The sequence below is a fragment of the Cyanistes caeruleus genome, chromosome 1 (assembly GCF_971803275.1).
Source record: "Cyanistes caeruleus chromosome 1, bCyaCae1.hap1.1, whole genome shotgun sequence".
Classification (NCBI taxonomy): domain Eukaryota; kingdom Metazoa; phylum Chordata; class Aves; order Passeriformes; family Paridae; genus Cyanistes; species Cyanistes caeruleus.
The window spans coordinates 118,860,716-118,880,268 of NC_141701.1; the positions used below are offsets into that span (position 1 = coordinate 118,860,716).

The 19,553-nt window shown below is 36.2% G+C and overlaps 1 protein-coding gene across 11 annotated transcripts in view; it reads right to left on the reverse strand.

The window, feature by feature from the left end:
• Nucleotides 1-206: 206 nt before the first annotated feature.
• The window catches only part of TAX1BP1 (Tax1 binding protein 1), a 56,318-nt gene continuing 36,971 nt past the window's right edge, over nucleotides 207-19,553 (reverse strand). For 6 of the 11 annotated variants that reach the window (XM_086852910.1, XM_086852878.1, XM_086852899.1 and 3 more), the window contains 10 exons: nucleotides 18,014-18,241; nucleotides 16,581-16,727; nucleotides 15,274-15,367; nucleotides 13,854-13,972; nucleotides 12,559-12,684; nucleotides 10,815-10,886; nucleotides 8,191-8,365; nucleotides 7,703-7,851; nucleotides 1,988-2,073; nucleotides 207-1,354 (listed from right to left, as the gene is read on the reverse strand). In XM_086852910.1, the coding sequence (XP_086709036.1) occupies nucleotides 1,153-1,354; nucleotides 1,988-2,073; nucleotides 7,703-7,851; nucleotides 8,191-8,365; nucleotides 10,815-10,886; nucleotides 12,559-12,684; nucleotides 13,854-13,972; nucleotides 15,274-15,367; nucleotides 16,581-16,727; nucleotides 18,014-18,241 (1,398 nt within the window). In that variant the 3' untranslated portion in view covers nucleotides 207-1,152. The remainder of the gene's footprint in view (nucleotides 1,355-1,987; nucleotides 2,074-7,702; nucleotides 7,852-8,190; nucleotides 8,366-10,814; nucleotides 10,887-12,558; nucleotides 12,685-13,853; nucleotides 13,973-15,273; nucleotides 15,368-16,580; nucleotides 16,728-18,013; nucleotides 18,242-19,553) is intronic. The other 5 variants (XM_086852950.1, XM_086852928.1, XM_086852925.1 and 2 more) reach the window with 1 other exon arrangement.

The window sequence follows — 19,553 nt, forward strand, 5'->3', positions numbered from 1 at the left end:
AACTGGATATTGCACATGTTCAGCAGGGAACTGCAGGCAACAGAAACTACTCCAAGCCTTAATCCCAGGAGTCTCCCTCTCAAAGGAAGAGCATAAACAGATGTGAGGAGCAACCCTTTGTCATATAATGCCGAGTCATCATTTACTCCTAGGTCTACACTCTGTTTAATTTCAAAATGAGCAGGAGGAAAAATAGACCACTGACGCCATGAATAATTCTGCTTTTAATGTAACAAGACTACTGTACAACAAGTGGGAAGCAAATTTACTTAATACAGTTAAAGTAAATATAAAATGTTGAGATATACACACGTGTTTTTACTTATTGGAAAGAAATACATAAAGTTAAAACACAAAAGGTTTTAAAAGCCAGAAGGAACACAATCCACTGTTGTGAAAATAGAACAATATTTTCTACTGAATAAAACTGCAACATAATGGCAATAATTTTTTTAAACAATTACTTTTAGGCATTTAAGCACAGCAGTCTCTTTCAACTCAAAACCACTGCCTTAAAGTATAACGTACCTCATTTAACGTTATCCATTAAGGCAAACGTTCTATGTGTGAAACTGAAGTATTTGCCATTCCTCTTGTTGCAAGCCTGGAATCTCACAGTACATGCATCTACATCTCAGAAATGTACTAGAAAACTATATTTTCATAGGGTAAGTAATGTAACTTTGCAATTTAAGTGTTACTGAGAGAAAAACTACATGGATTTGCTAGGAGAAACACCTGCTTATTACATTTTTAATTGTGCCTCAGTTACCAAGGTTAAAAGAAACCACAGATGTTTTGGTAACCTTTTTTAAATGTAGCTGAAGAACGCCATGAAGCTGGTCTCATTTTTTGCTAAGGCTCAGTCATTCCTGTGTCCTTAGGCATTCCACTAAGTAGGGGAAGAAATTCCACTAAGTAGGGGAATAAATAGCTACATACACAACAAGGTGGGGGGTTGTGGGTCTCCTTAGTACGGTGTTAGGCAGAGAGAGAAGATAACCCCATAGCAGCTTACAGCCGTGGCTCCCATTAGAGTACATGAGCTTTTAATCAGAAGTTTGCACTGTTACAGAAAGCTGCTCTGCTTTTGTTTTGGAGGTGGGCTACTCAAAGTGGTGGGATTTTAAGCTACACTGCAAAACAAAGTATTTAATCAAAATTTAATACGTTCTGATCAAAGTGCGTCTGGACGTGCCTCTCAAAGCCTTGCTGGTCGTAGTCGGGTGGGAACTGCTCGCTGCACATGGGACAAACCTTCCAGTGGCTCTCAACATGCTCCTCAAACTTGCTCTGGTCGTAGTTTGGGGGAAACATCACATCGCAGAGAGGGCATTTCTTGTGCACATCAAAACTTCACGAGGAGGTGGAGAGAAAGAAAAAAGGGAAGAGTTTATTTCTATTTTTTCTGTTAATGCAAACTAAAAGCAAGATCCTGCTGCTGCTGACATTCAGAACTTTACTACCAACTTCAATCTGAGTGGACTTTGTATCCAAGTATCATCCAGTTCATTTAAATGTTTTTGCCAAAAGCACTCAATACAGTCAGAGTAGTTTTACACGCAAATTCCAAAATAGCCTGGCATTTTAAAAGCAACATAATTTTGACCTTACTCCAGCTACCACTGAATACAAATCTATTGAATGCCTCAATGGCCAGAGAGTTTCATGGGAAACCACTCTCTCTGCTCATAAATGCTTGCTCTTAGCAAACATAACACTTTATAAAAGCTCTAAACTTAGGTTCACAATTAGGTTGGCAAGAGAGGGGAAAAAACAAAAGTTATTCATTCATTTACTAAAAAAATTGCCCAAATTCCATCAAAGGTATAGCATGAACAGCCTGGCCAGTCTCACGGCATATTCTCTGCCAGCTAATTGTAAACCAAACATTCATTGAAAATGCTCGGTAGCTTTTCACCTCCACCCCCAGGCTTGAGCAGAAACCTCTCCATGCCCTTAAAGACCAATAAAAGATAACATCTACCTGGAATCAAAGCAGAAGCCTGTGCCCCGCTCACGCAAGAGAAGACTTGGAGGATCAGGAGCAGATGGTACAGTGTTGTCATCATCCTATTGAAAACAAGGTATTTTAAAGAATAAAAACAGCTGCAATCAGCTTTTTTTTTCTCTTCAATATGCATCTTTGTTATCAAACACAAACCCAGATGAAATTTACCTTCACTCTGTCATTTTTGCAGCACAAGTTTTACTTTTCTACATCTTGGCTCTATTATGCAATTTGATAATAGAGCACAAAACTGAATCATTTCAAGGTGGAAATACCGGTACATTCCAAGATTTCTGGAACTCCAACCCCTATCTCATTTTCCTTTTTTATCTCAAAGATGCCTTAAAAGCAAGGTCTAGGAATTACTTAGCTGATCTACAAAAAAGGATGTGCAAAGGAGCACATGTAACAGCACACATGCTGTGTTTTATACAGATAACTCATATGCAAACCTATTTCAGGTTTAGGCTAACGTAATTTTCCCTTATGAAGGGTTAATGGAAACGGGGACGGATGGGAAAATTTCCTCAATATTCTTCTTCTGACAACACCTGTTTATTTTCAACCATTTAACATTTCCATTAAGCAGGCAGTGGGGCCTGCTATGACAAAATGCTGGCAACAAACATAATCTTGCAGTCAGTTTGCTCTGTACCTGCATTGAAAAGGGCATATAAGTTTTAAAACATCAGTTGTTCCTTTTGTGATGAAGGAGACAGGATGGATGTATTAAGAAAGAAAAACTATTTCGTTTTAAGTACTCTCATGCTACAACGCTACAGCTTGTACAAAAACATGTCAAATTTGCTGAATACCAGACTGAAGCACATTAGGACTTAACCAAGACAATTAATGTCCATCTTCCATCAGCAAAACAGTTCCACTACAAACACTGGCCAAATTAACACTTAAGCCTTAGTTAATTTCTTCAGTGTAACCCCTTTCCCCCTCCTCCCCTTTTTTTTTAAAGGCTTACTGCTGGTCACTTAGTTAGATAAAACTGTTTACAGCTTTTGCCTTCTCTTTCAGCTTGTGCCAAGTGTGCTATCCTACCACATACAAATGTAACATTCCTCCTTGTTCCTTTTTGAGAAACATCTGTGAAAGAGGACGATGCTTTCCTCTGCATAGGCACACCTGCACTGTCCTTCACGGCTGCCTCGCAAGAACTCTCTTCAGCAAAAGGCAAGCACATGTAAAAGCCTTTGGATTGTTCTAAGGCTACAGCTTCTCATGGCGCAGTTCCCTTAATTGTGGAATTCATACTGTGTGTTCCTCACAGCAGCTTCTGACCCAGGCCCTGTACAAGAATGTCAATGCTAAGTATGTACTGATATTTCCCTGTTACGATACGGAACGTCTGTCTCTTCAGTGTACTTTTGCTCTTGGCCAAGTCACAGGGATCAGCTCTTAACCTTCTGGGATGCCTAACCCACGCAAGAAGAATGCAAATGTCTCTGTGTTGAGCTGACCTCACAGAGATGTTACAGAGATTGCTGTGTAACCACAGCATGGCCAAACAGGAACCATGAGAACTTTATCTTAGTCTGAGAGGACTTCCCAGCTATTCTAATTACAAGTTACAGTAAACACTATACAGTCACCAAGAACTAAAAATTCTCACGCAGCACCCTGGGGTAACTCAGAACCTCTGGAAAACAGAGATGGTTCTGTTGTACTGGGTTCCAATAGCTGTTTATTTTTGTCATTTCTGATGGACAAAACTCCTACATGTTCCATGTAAAACAGAGCACTTTATGGGGGGAGGACAATCATCATGGTTCACATGGTTCTCACCTTGGTTCACAGCCACTTAGTGCCCAGTATCATCCAGCAATCCATTCTTTATTCTTATAAACAAGGTTACATGTGCTTTTCAACCTGGCATTTAAACACCCCTCACTCTCCCCTGGGAAAATGAAATGGCTCAAAAGACAAAATGAGGTGTTTTTTGAAGCTGCTTTACAGAGAGTATGACAACAATTGCTGGGACACCATGCCTCAGTGTCTCAGCAGCTCTTGCCTATGCTGTATGTTAAGCAAAGGCATCAGCTTACTTTGATACCACATGGCTGAGTCATCCAAGCCATTCTGATAAAAGCCCACACTCCATATTTTGAGGAAGAAACAGTTTAATCTGCCTTTTATATAGATCCAAAGTCACCTTGCTTGCAGTCCAGAATGATGACTAGGGACATGGACATGGCTGCATTTTCTTAGTCTGAGAGCTCTACAGTGCCCAGCAGTGATGTAACACAGTGGGTACATTGTTTCAGGTCCTTGGAAGAAAAAGACTGGTACCATGGACCCACAGGCTGGCACTGCAGTCCTGTAGCAGAACAAGTGCCAGGCCCCCTGGACTCAGAAGTCTGAATAATTAGGTGAATGAATTATAGAGGATGTCTTTAACATCATGACTTAACTATTATCATTGGACTGTACCTCTGGTTCTTTAAAAAGCTGCCACAATGAGTTCCACAGATTAAGTGAATCATAAAGATAAATACAGTATTACACACTAAAGCATAGTAAAAAAAGGAGGGCTTGCCACTAGGGGACAAAGGGAAAGCTAGACATGAAACTGTCAGGAGTAAGAGCAACTTGATTAGTTTTATTGAAACCAACCAATTCTGTCTCAAGTACTGCTTTCATAATTACAACTGTAAGCAGTTCCAGAATTGGAACACAGAAATTAGAAAGCTGTGTGACACAGTACAAAACCCCATCCCCAAGCACTACAGATCATTTTGACATCCAGAAGTAAGGAACCAGTGCCCAATCCCAGGCCCTAAACAGCACATGAACAGACACAGAGCTGACGTGCAGCGCAGGGACACTGCAAAGAAGGGCACATACATTTTATTTCTGTGATTCAGCTCTGCTTTGGGAGTGAAATCATACTCACTCCTCTAGGCCTCCCAACATCTCTGCAAGAAGTCTGCTCTCCACAAGACACCAACTAGATGCCAACCGCTCCTTTCATGTCCTCCCCTATGCAAAATACAGAACTGGCTGCCAGGGTCAGATCGAGCTAATAATGCATTGTGGGGTTGTTTTTTTTTCCTAGAAAAAAGCCATTTTGGAGTTACCTGAAAAAATATTCTGACCTGGTGCTCAGTTGCCAAGAGTTACATTCTCCATCCCCCACAAATTTACCATGACTAAAACATTGTCTAATAGTCTCAGGATAGTTATTCTGGGCTTGCTGCCAACTGTAATCAGGACTGCATTTCTAAAACTCATACTATTATATGAATATATATATATAATATGGATCTCTCCCTTACTGCTAGGAATTCTTTGCTCCCAGCAATTCCATTTTGGTCAATTACATGACTATGAGCAAATGGAAAGTTAGTGTTGACTAGATGACAGCAGGAACTTGCGGCAAGTCAGCCACTCCACACAAAATTACCACTGTGCACATGCTCAGCTGGCACTATTAACACAGAACTCTCAGAAACCACAGTTTAATTGACCTATGAGTTCTAAAAGTCAAAACTACAAGAATGCTGGAAAGTCCTCCCAGTCATACAGAACTGAAGGATTTTTATGACAACCATTGACATGGAAGTGCCCATTTCTAAGAAACCAAATTTTGGGAGAAACCAAACTGGAACACAACAGCACAAAACTTCTGATGCATTTGAATATCTTGTGTTATATTAGTTTAAGAAAATAAAGGTGTTGTAGTCACTTCCACCTCTTCATGGCTGTTTTGGTAGTGGTTCACCTATGATGATGAACATGTCTACCTTATTTATCTAAGATAACAGATCTTTTAGCCTTGAAGAGGTGGAAGTGACTACAACACCCTTAATTTCTGAAACTAATATAATGTGTAGTAATAATAATGTGGATAGGAGGACAGCAGAAGTCCATACAATGGTAGTATTTTAAACAAAGCAGCAAGCCTACCAATCCTTTTCTTCTGGGAGGGAATCCTCCTCCAGCAAAAGGCTCTATATCCTGCTGATTGAAAAAATGCAGAGAACTACATCTTAAATATCAGTCCAAGAAATGGTAATCTCCTCATGTTCATCATTTTATATTTGCTGTTTCTTCTGCAGAAATGACAGACTCTTTATAATGAATCGCCTACATATGTGGAAGTTTCACCTCGTTATTTATTTACATCCCGCCTCAGAACTGTTTTATCTTCAGCATATTACTAAGTCTCCCTAGAAAGATTCCTGCAGCTTCTAATTTCCATATAAATTTCTGCACTACACATACAGTCTGTCTGGTGAGGAACAAGCAACTGATTCCCAATTGCAAATAAAAGATAAAGATACAAGTTATTTGATTTAAAGGCACCTTTTCTCAAGCTGAACTTCATTTAAGCCTGTTATATTCCACCTCATTACAAAAATCCAAGCTGTGTCTGCAAACGAGCACAAGACTCTAGCACTGTTTCTCTTGGGTTTGCAAGAGGGCAAAGCACATAGATCAGAGAGAACACCCTGCTAATTAAACTGCAGCAGATGACTAAAGAAGAGAAGAGCTTGTCAGATGTAATAGCTACGTCAAGAATGATCAGATTAAATATGCAAAATGTGAAGTAAAGGTAGGGACAGCATTAAGCTCACATTCGAGATCTTGAACAGGCTGCAAAAGCTCTGACAGTTTCTCTAATTATTCACAGTAATGGACATTAGGAGCAAAAGGTAGTAAGGAGAAATACATTTTTCTCCATTACAGGTGCTGAGCACCAGGGCTAAAATCATGCCTGTCTGAACACTGATCAGTTTCCGCAAAGGTTAATAGCAATTAAATGTGGCAAACTAGACTAAATGAGAAACAGGTCATGATACCACTGTACTTGCAAAGAGCACAATACTTTGCAGAAAGGTATTTCTTGTTTAATATTTTTGAAGGTGCAAGAGTACTTGGAATAAGAAAAAGTAACAGGTCTGTTCCTGTTTAAATGAAGACATACAATCCAATTTATTATAGAAGCCAATTTTTTAAACCACAACGTGTAAGTTAACTGTACTAAAAAGAAAAGCTATCCAGAAACTTGAAACATACAAAGCCCTAACAAAAAAACCAAAAAAAAGTCATCAGTGCAAATATATCTCCTTCAGTTTAATCAGCTTTAGGCAACAGTCAATTAAGCTCTTTCAAATATATGTCCAACTGCAAAAAGTATTCAAAATGGAAATTAATAAATGCAGAGTTGCAGAAGACAGAACAAAAGATTAACATATTAGAATAATGTATCTAGTAGGATACAAATTTACAGCCAGCATTTAACTGAAAATACTGGTATCTGAATCTTTTACATTTTTATTTGTTCTGCTCCACTTTAGTTCCTATATTTCTATTATAAAATGAGTGAGATGTGGCTACATTTTGAGCTCTCATTCTACCACCAGGAGAGAAAAATCATGAGTTGAGATTACTTGAATTTTTTTTTCTTCAGTACTTAAAAAGATTAAGAAGCTACTTCCTTATATCAAAACAAGCTGTCAGTAATTCAAGAGATTAGGGGAACAAGTGTACTATCATCAGTAGAGTTTTCCCCTTCACATAAAGCAAAAATATTTTTCAGGGAAAGGAAAGACCAATTCCAAATTTACATAACAATGAATCAGGCTTATCAGATATGGAAGGAAAACCTATGTGAAACTCTTGCTAACTCATCAGTAAATGTATCAAGGAAAATAAATAACAAAAAAGGTAACTTGCATTGCTATCCTCAGGATCTTCTAAACCATCAGGTCGACTGAGATTGCGTGAAGGCTGGCTACACACTACATCATCTTCTAGCTCCCAAAAGGAACTTCTAACAGGTGGTCTTTGGATCTCATCAGGATTAAAAGCGCCATCTGCTCCATCTGAAGAAAAATTAATTAGGACATCTTTGTTCAGTAGACTGTATTTTGAGATTACAGATGTGCTACCTTACCTTTAAAAATCAAGAGTTAAACACATTTTTGGTTTAGATAATATGAAACAATAGGAAAGAATCAGCTTCTTTCAAAGGTGTTTAAAACTTTGTTTACCTTACTGATTCCCATCATAAAACAAAGGCCCTTTACTGATGTTCATCAGGCAGAAAACGTTCTGTAAACCAGTCTGAACGAAGACTGTTGGTACTTAACCTGCATTAAATGAGGTATCCTTTTTGAAACAGCAAGGGAGAAATTATATTGGGGAGTGTGAAATGTATTTACCTCTTCTTTCCTGAATTGCATAAGGGTTTCCATATTGCAATACTGGTAGTCTACTTGGCACTGCAGGAACTTGTCCATTTTCCTCTGAATATGGGTTGCGAAAAAGTAATGCCTGCTGTGAAGTCTGTCCTTCCATCATCCTTCCAGCTTGATCTCCTGGTGTCCTGCCAAGCTCCTAAATAATGCAAAGTTCAAAATGTAGTTAACCTATGGAGTCCTAGTAGAATTTGAAATGATTATGAAATATATTTTTAAAAGAAAAAATTTGCTAACCTTCCTACTGTCTTTTCAGCTTTGTATTATGCCATTTACACCATAAATACAAAAAATAGTCCATGAAGAGAAGAAAATACAATGAAGATGTTTTAAAGAGATTTTATTTTTTCTTGGTTTGTTGTCAGTTAGTTCTAATTACATAAACAGAAAAACATGTTTTTCAAGTGTCTGCATCCTTTTTATAATGAAGAAAAATTAGCTAAATCAATAAAAATGGGTAGATTAACAATAACAACTAAAGATAATGCGCAGTGAGTAAAGCTTTTAAAAGTTACAATTAAAAAGAAAACAATTATTTTTTTCGTATCATACCATACCATTTAAAAATGCAGCATTTTAGTATGTGGAGCACATCTTTGTACATATTTGACATAATTCCTATGAATTAATGAGTGGCAGATATTTAGTGAACTATTAAATACACTGCACTGGATCTCTTCTGAATTTAACAGCAATATTTGTATCAGATCATTCTTTCAGAAATGACTGAACACAACTCTTCAAAAAATGAATACACTTGAAATTCTAGATTCCTGCATGTAAGCCATATATATGATAGTAATTACAAACTATAAAGAGGTTTTACAACTTAGAAAACACTACAGTGCTAAGCCAGCACAGATCTTAAAAGACACTAATTAAAGTGACTTTAGTGTGGTCAATGCATCAGCTGTAATTTATCCCAATAAAAATCTTTCTCATCCTCCCATTCAGCAAAGTGGGTTAAGGGATAGAGAGCAATATGCCATGAATATTAAAAGGAATATGCCATTTAGATTCAGAACCAAGCAAAAAATCTGAGATATAAATATGAAAACTATAATTAAAAAACAGGGACTGTTAAGGAAGACATGCTTTCTAGTAATGCTCTTTCTGATTAGTATTTTCTTCTGGGTAATCTGGGTTCATGTTTAATATTTGCTGATGTGATGCTAATAAAACCCTCAAAGACTGAAGTGTGTCTTTTCCCCAAAAGACTTTAAATTGAAACTTTAAAACAAAGCTCCAATTGCCAGTTCATAAGAATTGTCTGTTTAAAAAAGGAATAATTTAGTATGTTTTCTCCTTCAAACAGGTGAACTTCAGATCAACTTCTTGAACAGAAAAATGGAAAAATCAATAACCACTCTGAAAACAAAACACTACTCAAATGCAAAAAAAGGACCTCATGTAATGGATGGCATCCCTCCTCTAGTTACAATATAAAGTTGGGCCAGTGTTACTTCAGATTTATAAACTAAAAGGAACATATGATTAAAACAGGTAAAATTAAAAAGCTAGAATTGCATGTTCTAGTGAGCGTGTAAAATCTAAGTATGTCATCTTTACTCAAGACAAAGCAAGAACAATTAACTAGCAATGACATCAATATTTTCCTTTTTGAAACCAATTTCTTCTGTAATACAGAAGCAGTTTAAAATGAGAGGCAGTAGCATTAGTACTTTAATTTCAGCATGACATACATTTAAAACAGACTGTAAAAAGGTGATTCAAAAAAACCTTAGCCAGAAATTGGATAACTAGGGTAGAGACTGATTAAAAAAAACCAAAAAAACCCAAAGGCTATCTAAGTATGTAAATAAAGCAGAGACAAAGTAATTTCGTAAGTCTGAAGGGGCAGCAAATGAACATTTTTTAGAAAGCTAAGCTTGGTGACATTTATACACAAAATTCTGATAATGAGTATAAACTGAAATGCTGCTTACTACTACCCCATGTTTAATCTTTAAAATCATGGGTCCAGTCTAGCACAGCATTTTGATTCTTCTTTGTAATGCAAGTATCTACAAATTTGGTAGAAAAAGTTCCAAGCTTTTATAAGCTTCAAACATCATTATTATTATTATTATTATTATTATTATTATTATTATTATTATTATTATTATTGGGGTTTTTATGTGTGGTGTTTAAAATTACTCCCTCCACCTAAACTAGCCTCAACTAAACTCAAACTTTAATTTGATTTCTTTTGAACTAGAAAAATATGAGACATCTATTAAAAATTATACCCTTGGCTTAAAAAGAAGATAAATTAAATACCAACTACTTGACAATCTAGAATTTTACCAAAAAAAAGAGTAGCTTGATCTTAATGTTTAGTTTTGTTTCAGTTTATCAGTATTTAAATGTCTGTTTTTACTAAGTATCTCTTCATACTGGAATTGTAATCAGATAAAGTTTCAAAGAAAAATCCCAACTTTGCACAATACCATGCAATACTATCTGAATGTAATAAAGACATATTATTATTTCACTTTTCAGTAAAATTTGGCTTTGATTAATTGCCATATATACACCTCAGAGTAACTTCTACATTAACATTAATATTTCAGAATGTTTTACAATACCTTCTCACTGGTAAAGAGTTCCAACTGTGATGCCAGTTCCTTTATTCGTCTCTCTTTTTCTGACAGCTGAATCTATATGAAAAGAAGATTAAGATTCTTGCATCAGTGATGGAAACTATTTCCCTGTTTTCACTGAAAAAAAATTCAGTGAAAAATCTGTGGAAAATGAAAAATTCTATATCAAAAATGAGTAGTATCAATGCCACCAATGGCAGGAGGGGCACACCACTGCTCAGACACAGCTGAAGGTTTGCAAGCCTCATCTCATTATTTCTGAAGAAATGGCATTTCATATGTCCCACCACAGAACTTGAGAGAACCAAAAGCTACTCCTGCCTCAAAGATTAAATTTGTTTCACAAACATCTACCTTATGTCACTATTGGGTGCTCTGGGAGGAGGCGCAACTGACACATTACACAATTCTTCCTGGCTTCATAATGATGATTTAAATAATCTCTTCTCATTACAAAGGACTATTTTATTTGTATTCTAGTTCATTTAAAGACTGTCTCTTCCCCTATTTTTCTAGTATCTAAGCTCAATACTTGGCATAACTGTTTATAATTTTTTTTCAATTCTGAAATTCCTTCTCCTAGTTTAGGTCAATGGAGTAAAACCTCCTGATTGGGAAGAAAAGTTCATTTTTTCTCTACCAACTGCACCCTCCTGAATTATAGCAATTTTTTAATTGCAGTTAAAATGCTTTCAATTGTGGAACCAATTATTTATTACACCTTCTGTTGAGATGTTAAACTTACTTCACATTAAATTATGCATGGCAATCGATCATTGCTAATTAGAAAACTAAACTGCAAAGAGTCATGCATTTAATAAAATTGAAATTAGAGCCTTAGAAAGTTTCAGAAAAAGATGGCCTATGGAGTACTGAAATAAACTGTAGAGTAATTTGGAATTTTATAAAGAAAAAGTGCTGCAATTACCAATAAAAAGGGGTTCTAATACAGTCACAGTTCAGTTTAATAATTTTTCACCACAATGGGCAAAAACAGGCAACAGAGTCAACTACATTATCACCATTAGACTGAGAACCAGCAGAAAAGCTGGTCTCATGAACATTTGTTGCTATTATCTCATCTATATTGACCTAAAAAGCTAATTCAGCATAAGCATTACTATCACATAACCTCAAAGATTAAGGCCCCTTGTAAGCTAAAGCTGCCCATTATGCTTGACTTTCTGGTGCAAGCGTTACATCACCCTATCAAGACTATAGCTGAGGTTCTCCAAATTAAATTCTTGCATGATTTTAAAAGCAATGGCTCACTCCTCTTTCTCTACTGACTTCAGATAAAATGCATTAGACATTACTATGCTGGTAATCCAATAAAAAATATACAGATTTTAGATAAACACACCAATCAATCTTCCTAACAGTAAGCAGCAGGAAATTAGAATTCCCTTGCCCTTTTTTTCCCATAATACAAGACTATTGTATTGCTTACACAATACAGCAATTGTATAATGCCATGTAAGGGTTTGTCTAAATCCACAGTATTAAAAGACTGATGGCCAGCTGGGTAGTAGATCTTAGCAGACCTCTCTCACTTTAAAAGAAGTATTACAAGACTATATTGTTTCTTCAAGATCAGAATTTGTATTTACAGCAAAAATGTATTTAGTGTGCTTTCCTTATTAAAGCACACTATTGCTTGAAATATCAGAAATAAGCAACCATGATAAGAGGTAACCATTAATTGTCATAAACAAAACCTGTAACTTACTTTATACTGATCCTCCATTGCTGCCAGCTGTAATTTTATACCCTCGTTGATTTTCACTTGTTCTTTCCACTTCAGCTCCAGTTTAGCTAATTCATCAGCATAAACGCTGCATTTCATCTTCTCATCCTAAAGTAGTTTATACCATGGCATGAAATATTTACAGTCTTAAGAGGTTTTCCCTCCCACCCCCAAAGATGTCATTTTGTTAACTCTATGCTTTTAAAATGAGACCATTCACAAATGGCTTCTACAAACCTTACTCTGAAATAGTCAGGACCACAGAACACTGCATAAATGATGTCCAATAGGCAATTCTTTCCTTGAGTTTTCAACAAGCTGATATTTCTCTTTAGTTTAGCAGTTTAGTTTCAAGTTTCTTTGTACCCTAATACTACTAAACATTATTCTGATTATTATGATTCTGATTATACTGATTATTCTTTCAAGTACCTCACTTCAATACAAAACCTTTCTCAAGTGACTTCTACAACCTAAGTATCTTTCATCCAGAAGGCCAAAGGCAAAGCTTTCTTCAAAAACCACTATGGAATAAACAGCCCTCAGAAGACAATGCAGGCTTTCCATGTATAGGGTCATGAGCAGAATTACAGGACAATTATTACATCCTGGAAAACTTTACTAAAATAGAATAATATCACTGTGATAAATAAAAAAAAAAAAAAAGAAAAAGAAGACAGACAAGACAGACAACACAAGAATTAATTTCTTAAACTGTTCTCAACTTTTCACCAGTGCCACTGATGCAATACTCCACCATCATACACACACCCAAACAGGTTAAATGAAAATCAAATGTCAACTTTGGTTGAGACAACCAAATAAATGCCTTTATGTATGACTGAGCCCAAGGTAGTTGGCAGCACCCACTTGGGTGTGAAAACACTGTAAAAACCATGACAGGCAGATAGGGAAAACTTACTTTGCTCTGGACAGTGTATCAGATCAACACTGTCACACTTCCAAACATCAGTTGGCTTACAGCTACCTGCTGTATTTGATTTATAAAAGCAATTACACTTAATATAAGAACAGAAAGTATTTAAAACCTCAATTGTTTTACTTTATTTTGGTTTTCCTTGTCTGGACCCTCTAAAACCACACATAGTCAAGAGCTGACTGAACAAAAATGTGTTTTCTAATGTTAAAATTTCTACCATAATCACAGTGTATCACACAAACAAGGAAGGCAACCCAGGTGGGTAGGCCTTGTGGTTTTAAGGCTTAACACCTACAGCTACATTTTGTTCAGCTTTCTGAAGCAGCTGTTTACTTACTGCCAACATTTGCTTGCATTTCTTATACTTCTCTGTTTTCTCAGCAATCTCTTTATTCATTTCACGCACTTGCTCCTTTACCACGGATTCCGAAACTATGTCAGATGAAATGGGGCTAACTGCAAACATTGAAGGAAAAAACAACGCTGATTTTTTTTGTTCCATAAAGTTTGTACAAGAGAGATGACAGCCCAAATCTGAGAGTGCATCAAAAAGAGAGTGCTCTATGTTATCCAAACCAAAGATAATTATTCTAACATTAGCAACCGTACTGGCAAGTCTGTGTTCAGTTCTCTCACACTGAGAGAAGATCAACATAAATACACACATATGTAGTACTCTCCCAAGGAAACAAAGCAAACACCAAAATATATATTCTATCATTCTAATTCTATCACTCTATTCTCACATAAAAACATGGAAATACCTCAGCAAACTACTTCATCACACACTACTGCTGAGCTTGCTGGGATTGTATGTTTTAAGAAACGCTTGAATTTAATTTAGACAGAAGGAAACTGATAGAAATTTCAGCCTTTGGTCTTTAGAGAGCAAGAATCTGTCAGTTATAAAATAACACAGAAAAAGCTAATCAGCATTTTTTGGCATTTATCAGTTTAAACTGAATGATAAAATCAAAGAATGGCTTGGGCTAGAAGGGACCTCTAGCTCCAATCCCCCTGCCACAGGCAGGGACACCTTCCGCTGCACCAGATTCAGAGCCCCATCCAACCTGGCCTTAAGCACCCCTTAAACACATGGATGGGGCATTCATAACTCCTTTGGGAAGCCTGTTCCAATCCCTCACAGTGAAGGATTTCTTCCTTAGTTTTAACCTATTGCATATTGAAGTTTTAGAGTATTATTTCTGCAATAACTTAATAGTTCATAATAATTATAAACATATAATAATAATAATAACAATAATAATAACAACAACAACAACCACTACTCCTAAATTCATTAATACAGTCAGTAGACTTGAGCTTGCCATCACATAATCAGAACTTTTCAGCAGATTGATTTTACAGTAGAATGTTATAGTGGATAGTCATAATAACATGGCTGCAAAATGACTGTGCTATTATACTCAAATTGAAAATCTGAGTAAGATTTTTTTAAAATAAACTGTTCCTCAGCATTGCAAAAGCATCTCTGTTAACCATGAAGCAGAAACTCAAGAGTTCAGTTCTACTGACATTAGTAAATAGCAACTAAACTGACACATGAACTTATTTATGAATGTTACCACTTGGTAAGAGACAAAATATTTAGCTCAATCTTCACATCTCTAATTAATACTTTAATTAAATAGAACAAGTCCACCTATTTTATATTACAAATACTATTAGTGACTATTAGTTCACACAGACAACATTTTCAGGCTTATAAAGACAGACAAAATTTAAGCTGTTGATACCTGGAGATGCAGACAACTTTTTGTCTGTAAGGACGGCAGTAGCTGTCTCAATGTTAGATGCATCTGTCAGTTTCTGTTGATGCCCTGCAGTTTTCTTTGTGAAAAGAAATTTTGTTTTGGTGCTTGATTAAATGAAAGCCAAAGCACAAAGAAATGCATCTTGAAAAATGTATCATTTGCTCCAAAATTAGACAGAACCGCTCATTTAAACAGTAGGTAATAATAATAAATATACAAAAACATTTAATTCTACTGATGACTGAAATTGCTTCAGACTATGATTTTTATCATCTTACTTGACGAAGGTCCTTTTCCGTAAAAAGAATAATTTCTAAGCAAATTATTAAAAAAAATCTCATTTTCTAGAGAGTATCAGTTACACTTGAATTCACTAGCCGAAATCTCATACTTCATTAGAAAAATAGGGTTTTTATCAGGAATGTCTGCTGGACCTCTGGTGCGAAAGCAATGAAATTGGATGTTTGCTTTAAGATGTACAACATTGCCAAAGATAAAGATTTTTAAGGAAAAGCCATAGATGTTCTGATGTGACACCTCATTCACCATTGACCTTCTGGACGAGAAGATGACCTTTCTATGCAATGTTCTGTGGATAAGAAAAATACTTAAGTCTGGTTTTTTTAAGAATTCATATTTGCACATCTTGCCATTGAGCATAGGCCTTTTCCCTGTTTGATCCCCTCTCCAATTCTAATTTTTACAAAAATTCTGAAGAATTCTGCTCTCAAATCTCTTTGAAGTGGGCTGACAGGTTCAGTTACTAGGTGGCCTAAGACTTGTATCATCATTGAATAAGATTCATTTATTTATGAAACAGATCTTGGAGGAGTGATAAGATTACGAAATACATATGGAATACAACTCCATACTGTGTTGAGACTTCCTCCCCACCTGGCTTTTAAATCCTACTTCAAGTTCTCCATTTCCCCCACTTTTGGGCTTGTGTTTTTTTGTTGGGCTTTCTTGTGATGGTACTGGATAGACGCAGTAATTATGGATTTTCACACCTTCAGTTTCAAAATTCTTCCTTGAACAATGTAATGCTTATTACAATGCTTATGGGCTCCTACACCAGCTACTATAAATTCTATGCGTGGTTTGGACAACTACCTAAAAAGAATCACAGAAGTAATTTCACAAATAAGTTTGTGAAAGAAAATGGTAAAGAGTCATTGCTTACCACACATTTTAATCCTTTCTAAAAGCATTTGTTATCAGAGAAGGAAATTAAACTGCTGTTGAAATGTTACCAAAAAAGCAAGTGCAATTTATCCCATTCTACTTACTGCCTGTTCTGTAAACTTGTTTACTTGTTTTTGAAGTTTTTGACATTCTTTGAATTTTTCCTTGTAATGGTCAGCAGCCATTTGGAGACGAAGCTTCAGATCTTCAACTTCTCTGCGTAGTTCCTGCTCCACTGCATTCGAAGCTTCCTTAAAAAAAAAAAATTGAAACTGTTCTTCCTTTTGTTCAAACACCACTATTTCCCAAAACGTCTTTTGTCAATTAAAAAAGCGTAATGCTCCATATAAGTACTGAAGCTCCTATTTTCTTTGTGGGAAAGAAAGGAATAGCACAAGCAGTAGAGCACAGAGAGAGACAGAAAATGTGCTGAACTTCATTCCAAGCAGGACACACTGATGGATGTAAAAAGGTGCTGGTATAATACCAGAGGCAGGTAAAGGAGATTCTTCTTTTATGGGGTCATTAATGTGTACCTAAATTCTGAATGTACAGGAAAAGTCTGAACACCTTCCAGAGGGTGATCCAGCTATCCTACAGACAAGTATAGCCACAGAGCAAAAGCACACAGTCCACAACTATTCCCTCACACTCTAGATTTCACCAGGGAGTGGTTCCACTGGGCCACAACACTGATACACAAGCCACACAAACCACATCCAGCAGCCAGGCACAGGCCATGCTCGGATACTTCCGGGTAAATTGAGGCATTCAGATGACTCGCTACTTCTTTCACGATACATTTCAAAACACACTGTATACAAGTGAAACTCTGAGAGAAAATAACATGCAATCCTTTGACATTTTAAATATAATACTCTTTTGGGTGCGTAAATATTACAGTATCATTTTAACTGTGTTCAGCTCAATATATTTTCTTCTAACAGTCACACCAACATAGTAATCTTAGTAGCAAATAAATGCAATACAGTTACAGTCACTGAAGATCCTTGATAAAGCTCACATTAATCAAAAAGATGAAACATATATTAGCTCACCATATTTTTATCCAAGACTAAGGTCAAGGCAATTTCCATTACAGTAATGTTTTTGTACTTGTAAGTACTTAAAGCAAATTAACTTTGATCACAAACATTGGAAGGACTTACAAGAATTCAGAGAGAATCTATCGATGAGAAAAGAACATTATAAAACAACTCATGTTTCTACCAATACATTTTGTTATTTGAATGAATTTTTAATGCTACTGTGGCTCACTTAACAGAATTAAGACAGGGACAGGATTCAAAATAATGTAAGATAGGTACTGCATTATTTTGTGAAAATAGTGTGGGGAGAAGTAGATGTGAGTAATAGCAGAAACCTCCTTTCTGACCAAACTTCCAAATGAGCTAACATGCACTTGATTTAAGGTAATATATTGAGTGCTGAAAATTTTGATAATTATTCACTAATCATCCAGAAACCTATTTTCAGTAAAGTTTCAGTAAAGGTTTTATAAATATAGATTACTGACCTGTTCATTTTTCAGAGCTGTGATTTTTATGAGTTCAGCTAAAGCTTCAGCAAGTTGCTTTTTGAATTTTTCATTTTCCAGACGTGCACTGTGAAGATCTGCCATTGTCTTATCCCGCACATTCACTGCATCACTCAGCTCTTTTGACATTAGAACAGCTTCTTGTTTGCTAGCCTGAATTTGATCTTCGGCTTTCCGAAGCTGCTCTTTCAAAATACTTGCCTCATCCTAGGAAAGAGAAGAGATGGAAGAGAATTCATCATTTTTAAACTCAAAGCTTAAATAGAGGTTGGTATAGGGATTAGAAACATCTGAAAGAAAAACCAAGTTTTCCTGGTGGCTTTAGCAAAACTATTATATCAAGAAGTCAATTCACAGTACTGAACAAGTACACAAGTACTATTTCCCACACTTGTCTTCTTTGCCAGCAATGATGTGCCAATTTATTTCACTGTGAAATAAAGGCAAACTGTTTTCCACATCTATGCTCTTATCACTGTAGAACTCCAGCAAGAGAAGCAAAGTTCATCCCACCGAAACACACTGAAGGTAACAACAGAGCAAGAGGTTTTACAGTGCCTGCAACTGGCTGATGTAAAACACTTTAAAGCAGCTTTGGGATATTTTTCTCATAGCTCTATTTCCCAAACACTTGTACAACAAGCTTTCCAGAGAGAACACATAGTAATGAAGAGCAAGCTGCAGCATGCAGTACTAAGCACACAGAGCAACCCAAGAGCCAACTGACCAAGCTGGACTACCAGCCTCTCACTCCTCAGAGAAAGCCAGGATTACAAAAAAAATTAATTTTTTTTTAAAAAAAGGAATACTAATACATTTTGTAATAATTTATGAAGATGGATAGACAAGTAAATGCCCTGAAGTCCTGTCTCCTAGCTATTTTGACAGCACATGATACACTGGTAACAGATTTCAGTAAATATCTGCAGTTTCACAGTGTGAGATAAAACTACTAATGATCCTACCAGAAACATCAAAAGCACTTTAAGATTAATAGATGACATAAAAGTTTGGTTGCTTCAGTACTGATACATATCCACTCCCTTCAAAATAAAACACAGTAGTAGTTTAACACACTCAGAAACAAAACAGCAGAAAAGAGACTAAAATAAGATATAACTTAAACCAAGATAATATGCCCTTTTTAAACTCTATGTCCATCCTCAACAGCACTACTTTTCCACTTAAATAATATAAACGTAACTCAAATTACTTTAAAACAATTTCTAGTCTTTGGAGATCCAAGTTGCTTTTCTCTGAGAAGACTGGCAAGATACACAAGAAAGATGCCAGCACATCTGACTTTCCCATGCTGGCCTCAAAGGCTATATGTAAACTGACTCTCTAAAATGGATGAAGAGCACATTTGGAAAGCAAAACTCCCAGTCAATTTCATTATTTCCTATCACACCGTAGATCAGAAAACAACCTCAGGGCACAGAAACTGCATTCCTTTTGGATGAAATGGAACAGGATGATGCACATCATGAGAAAAAAACATCCAGTGGTTATTCTATTG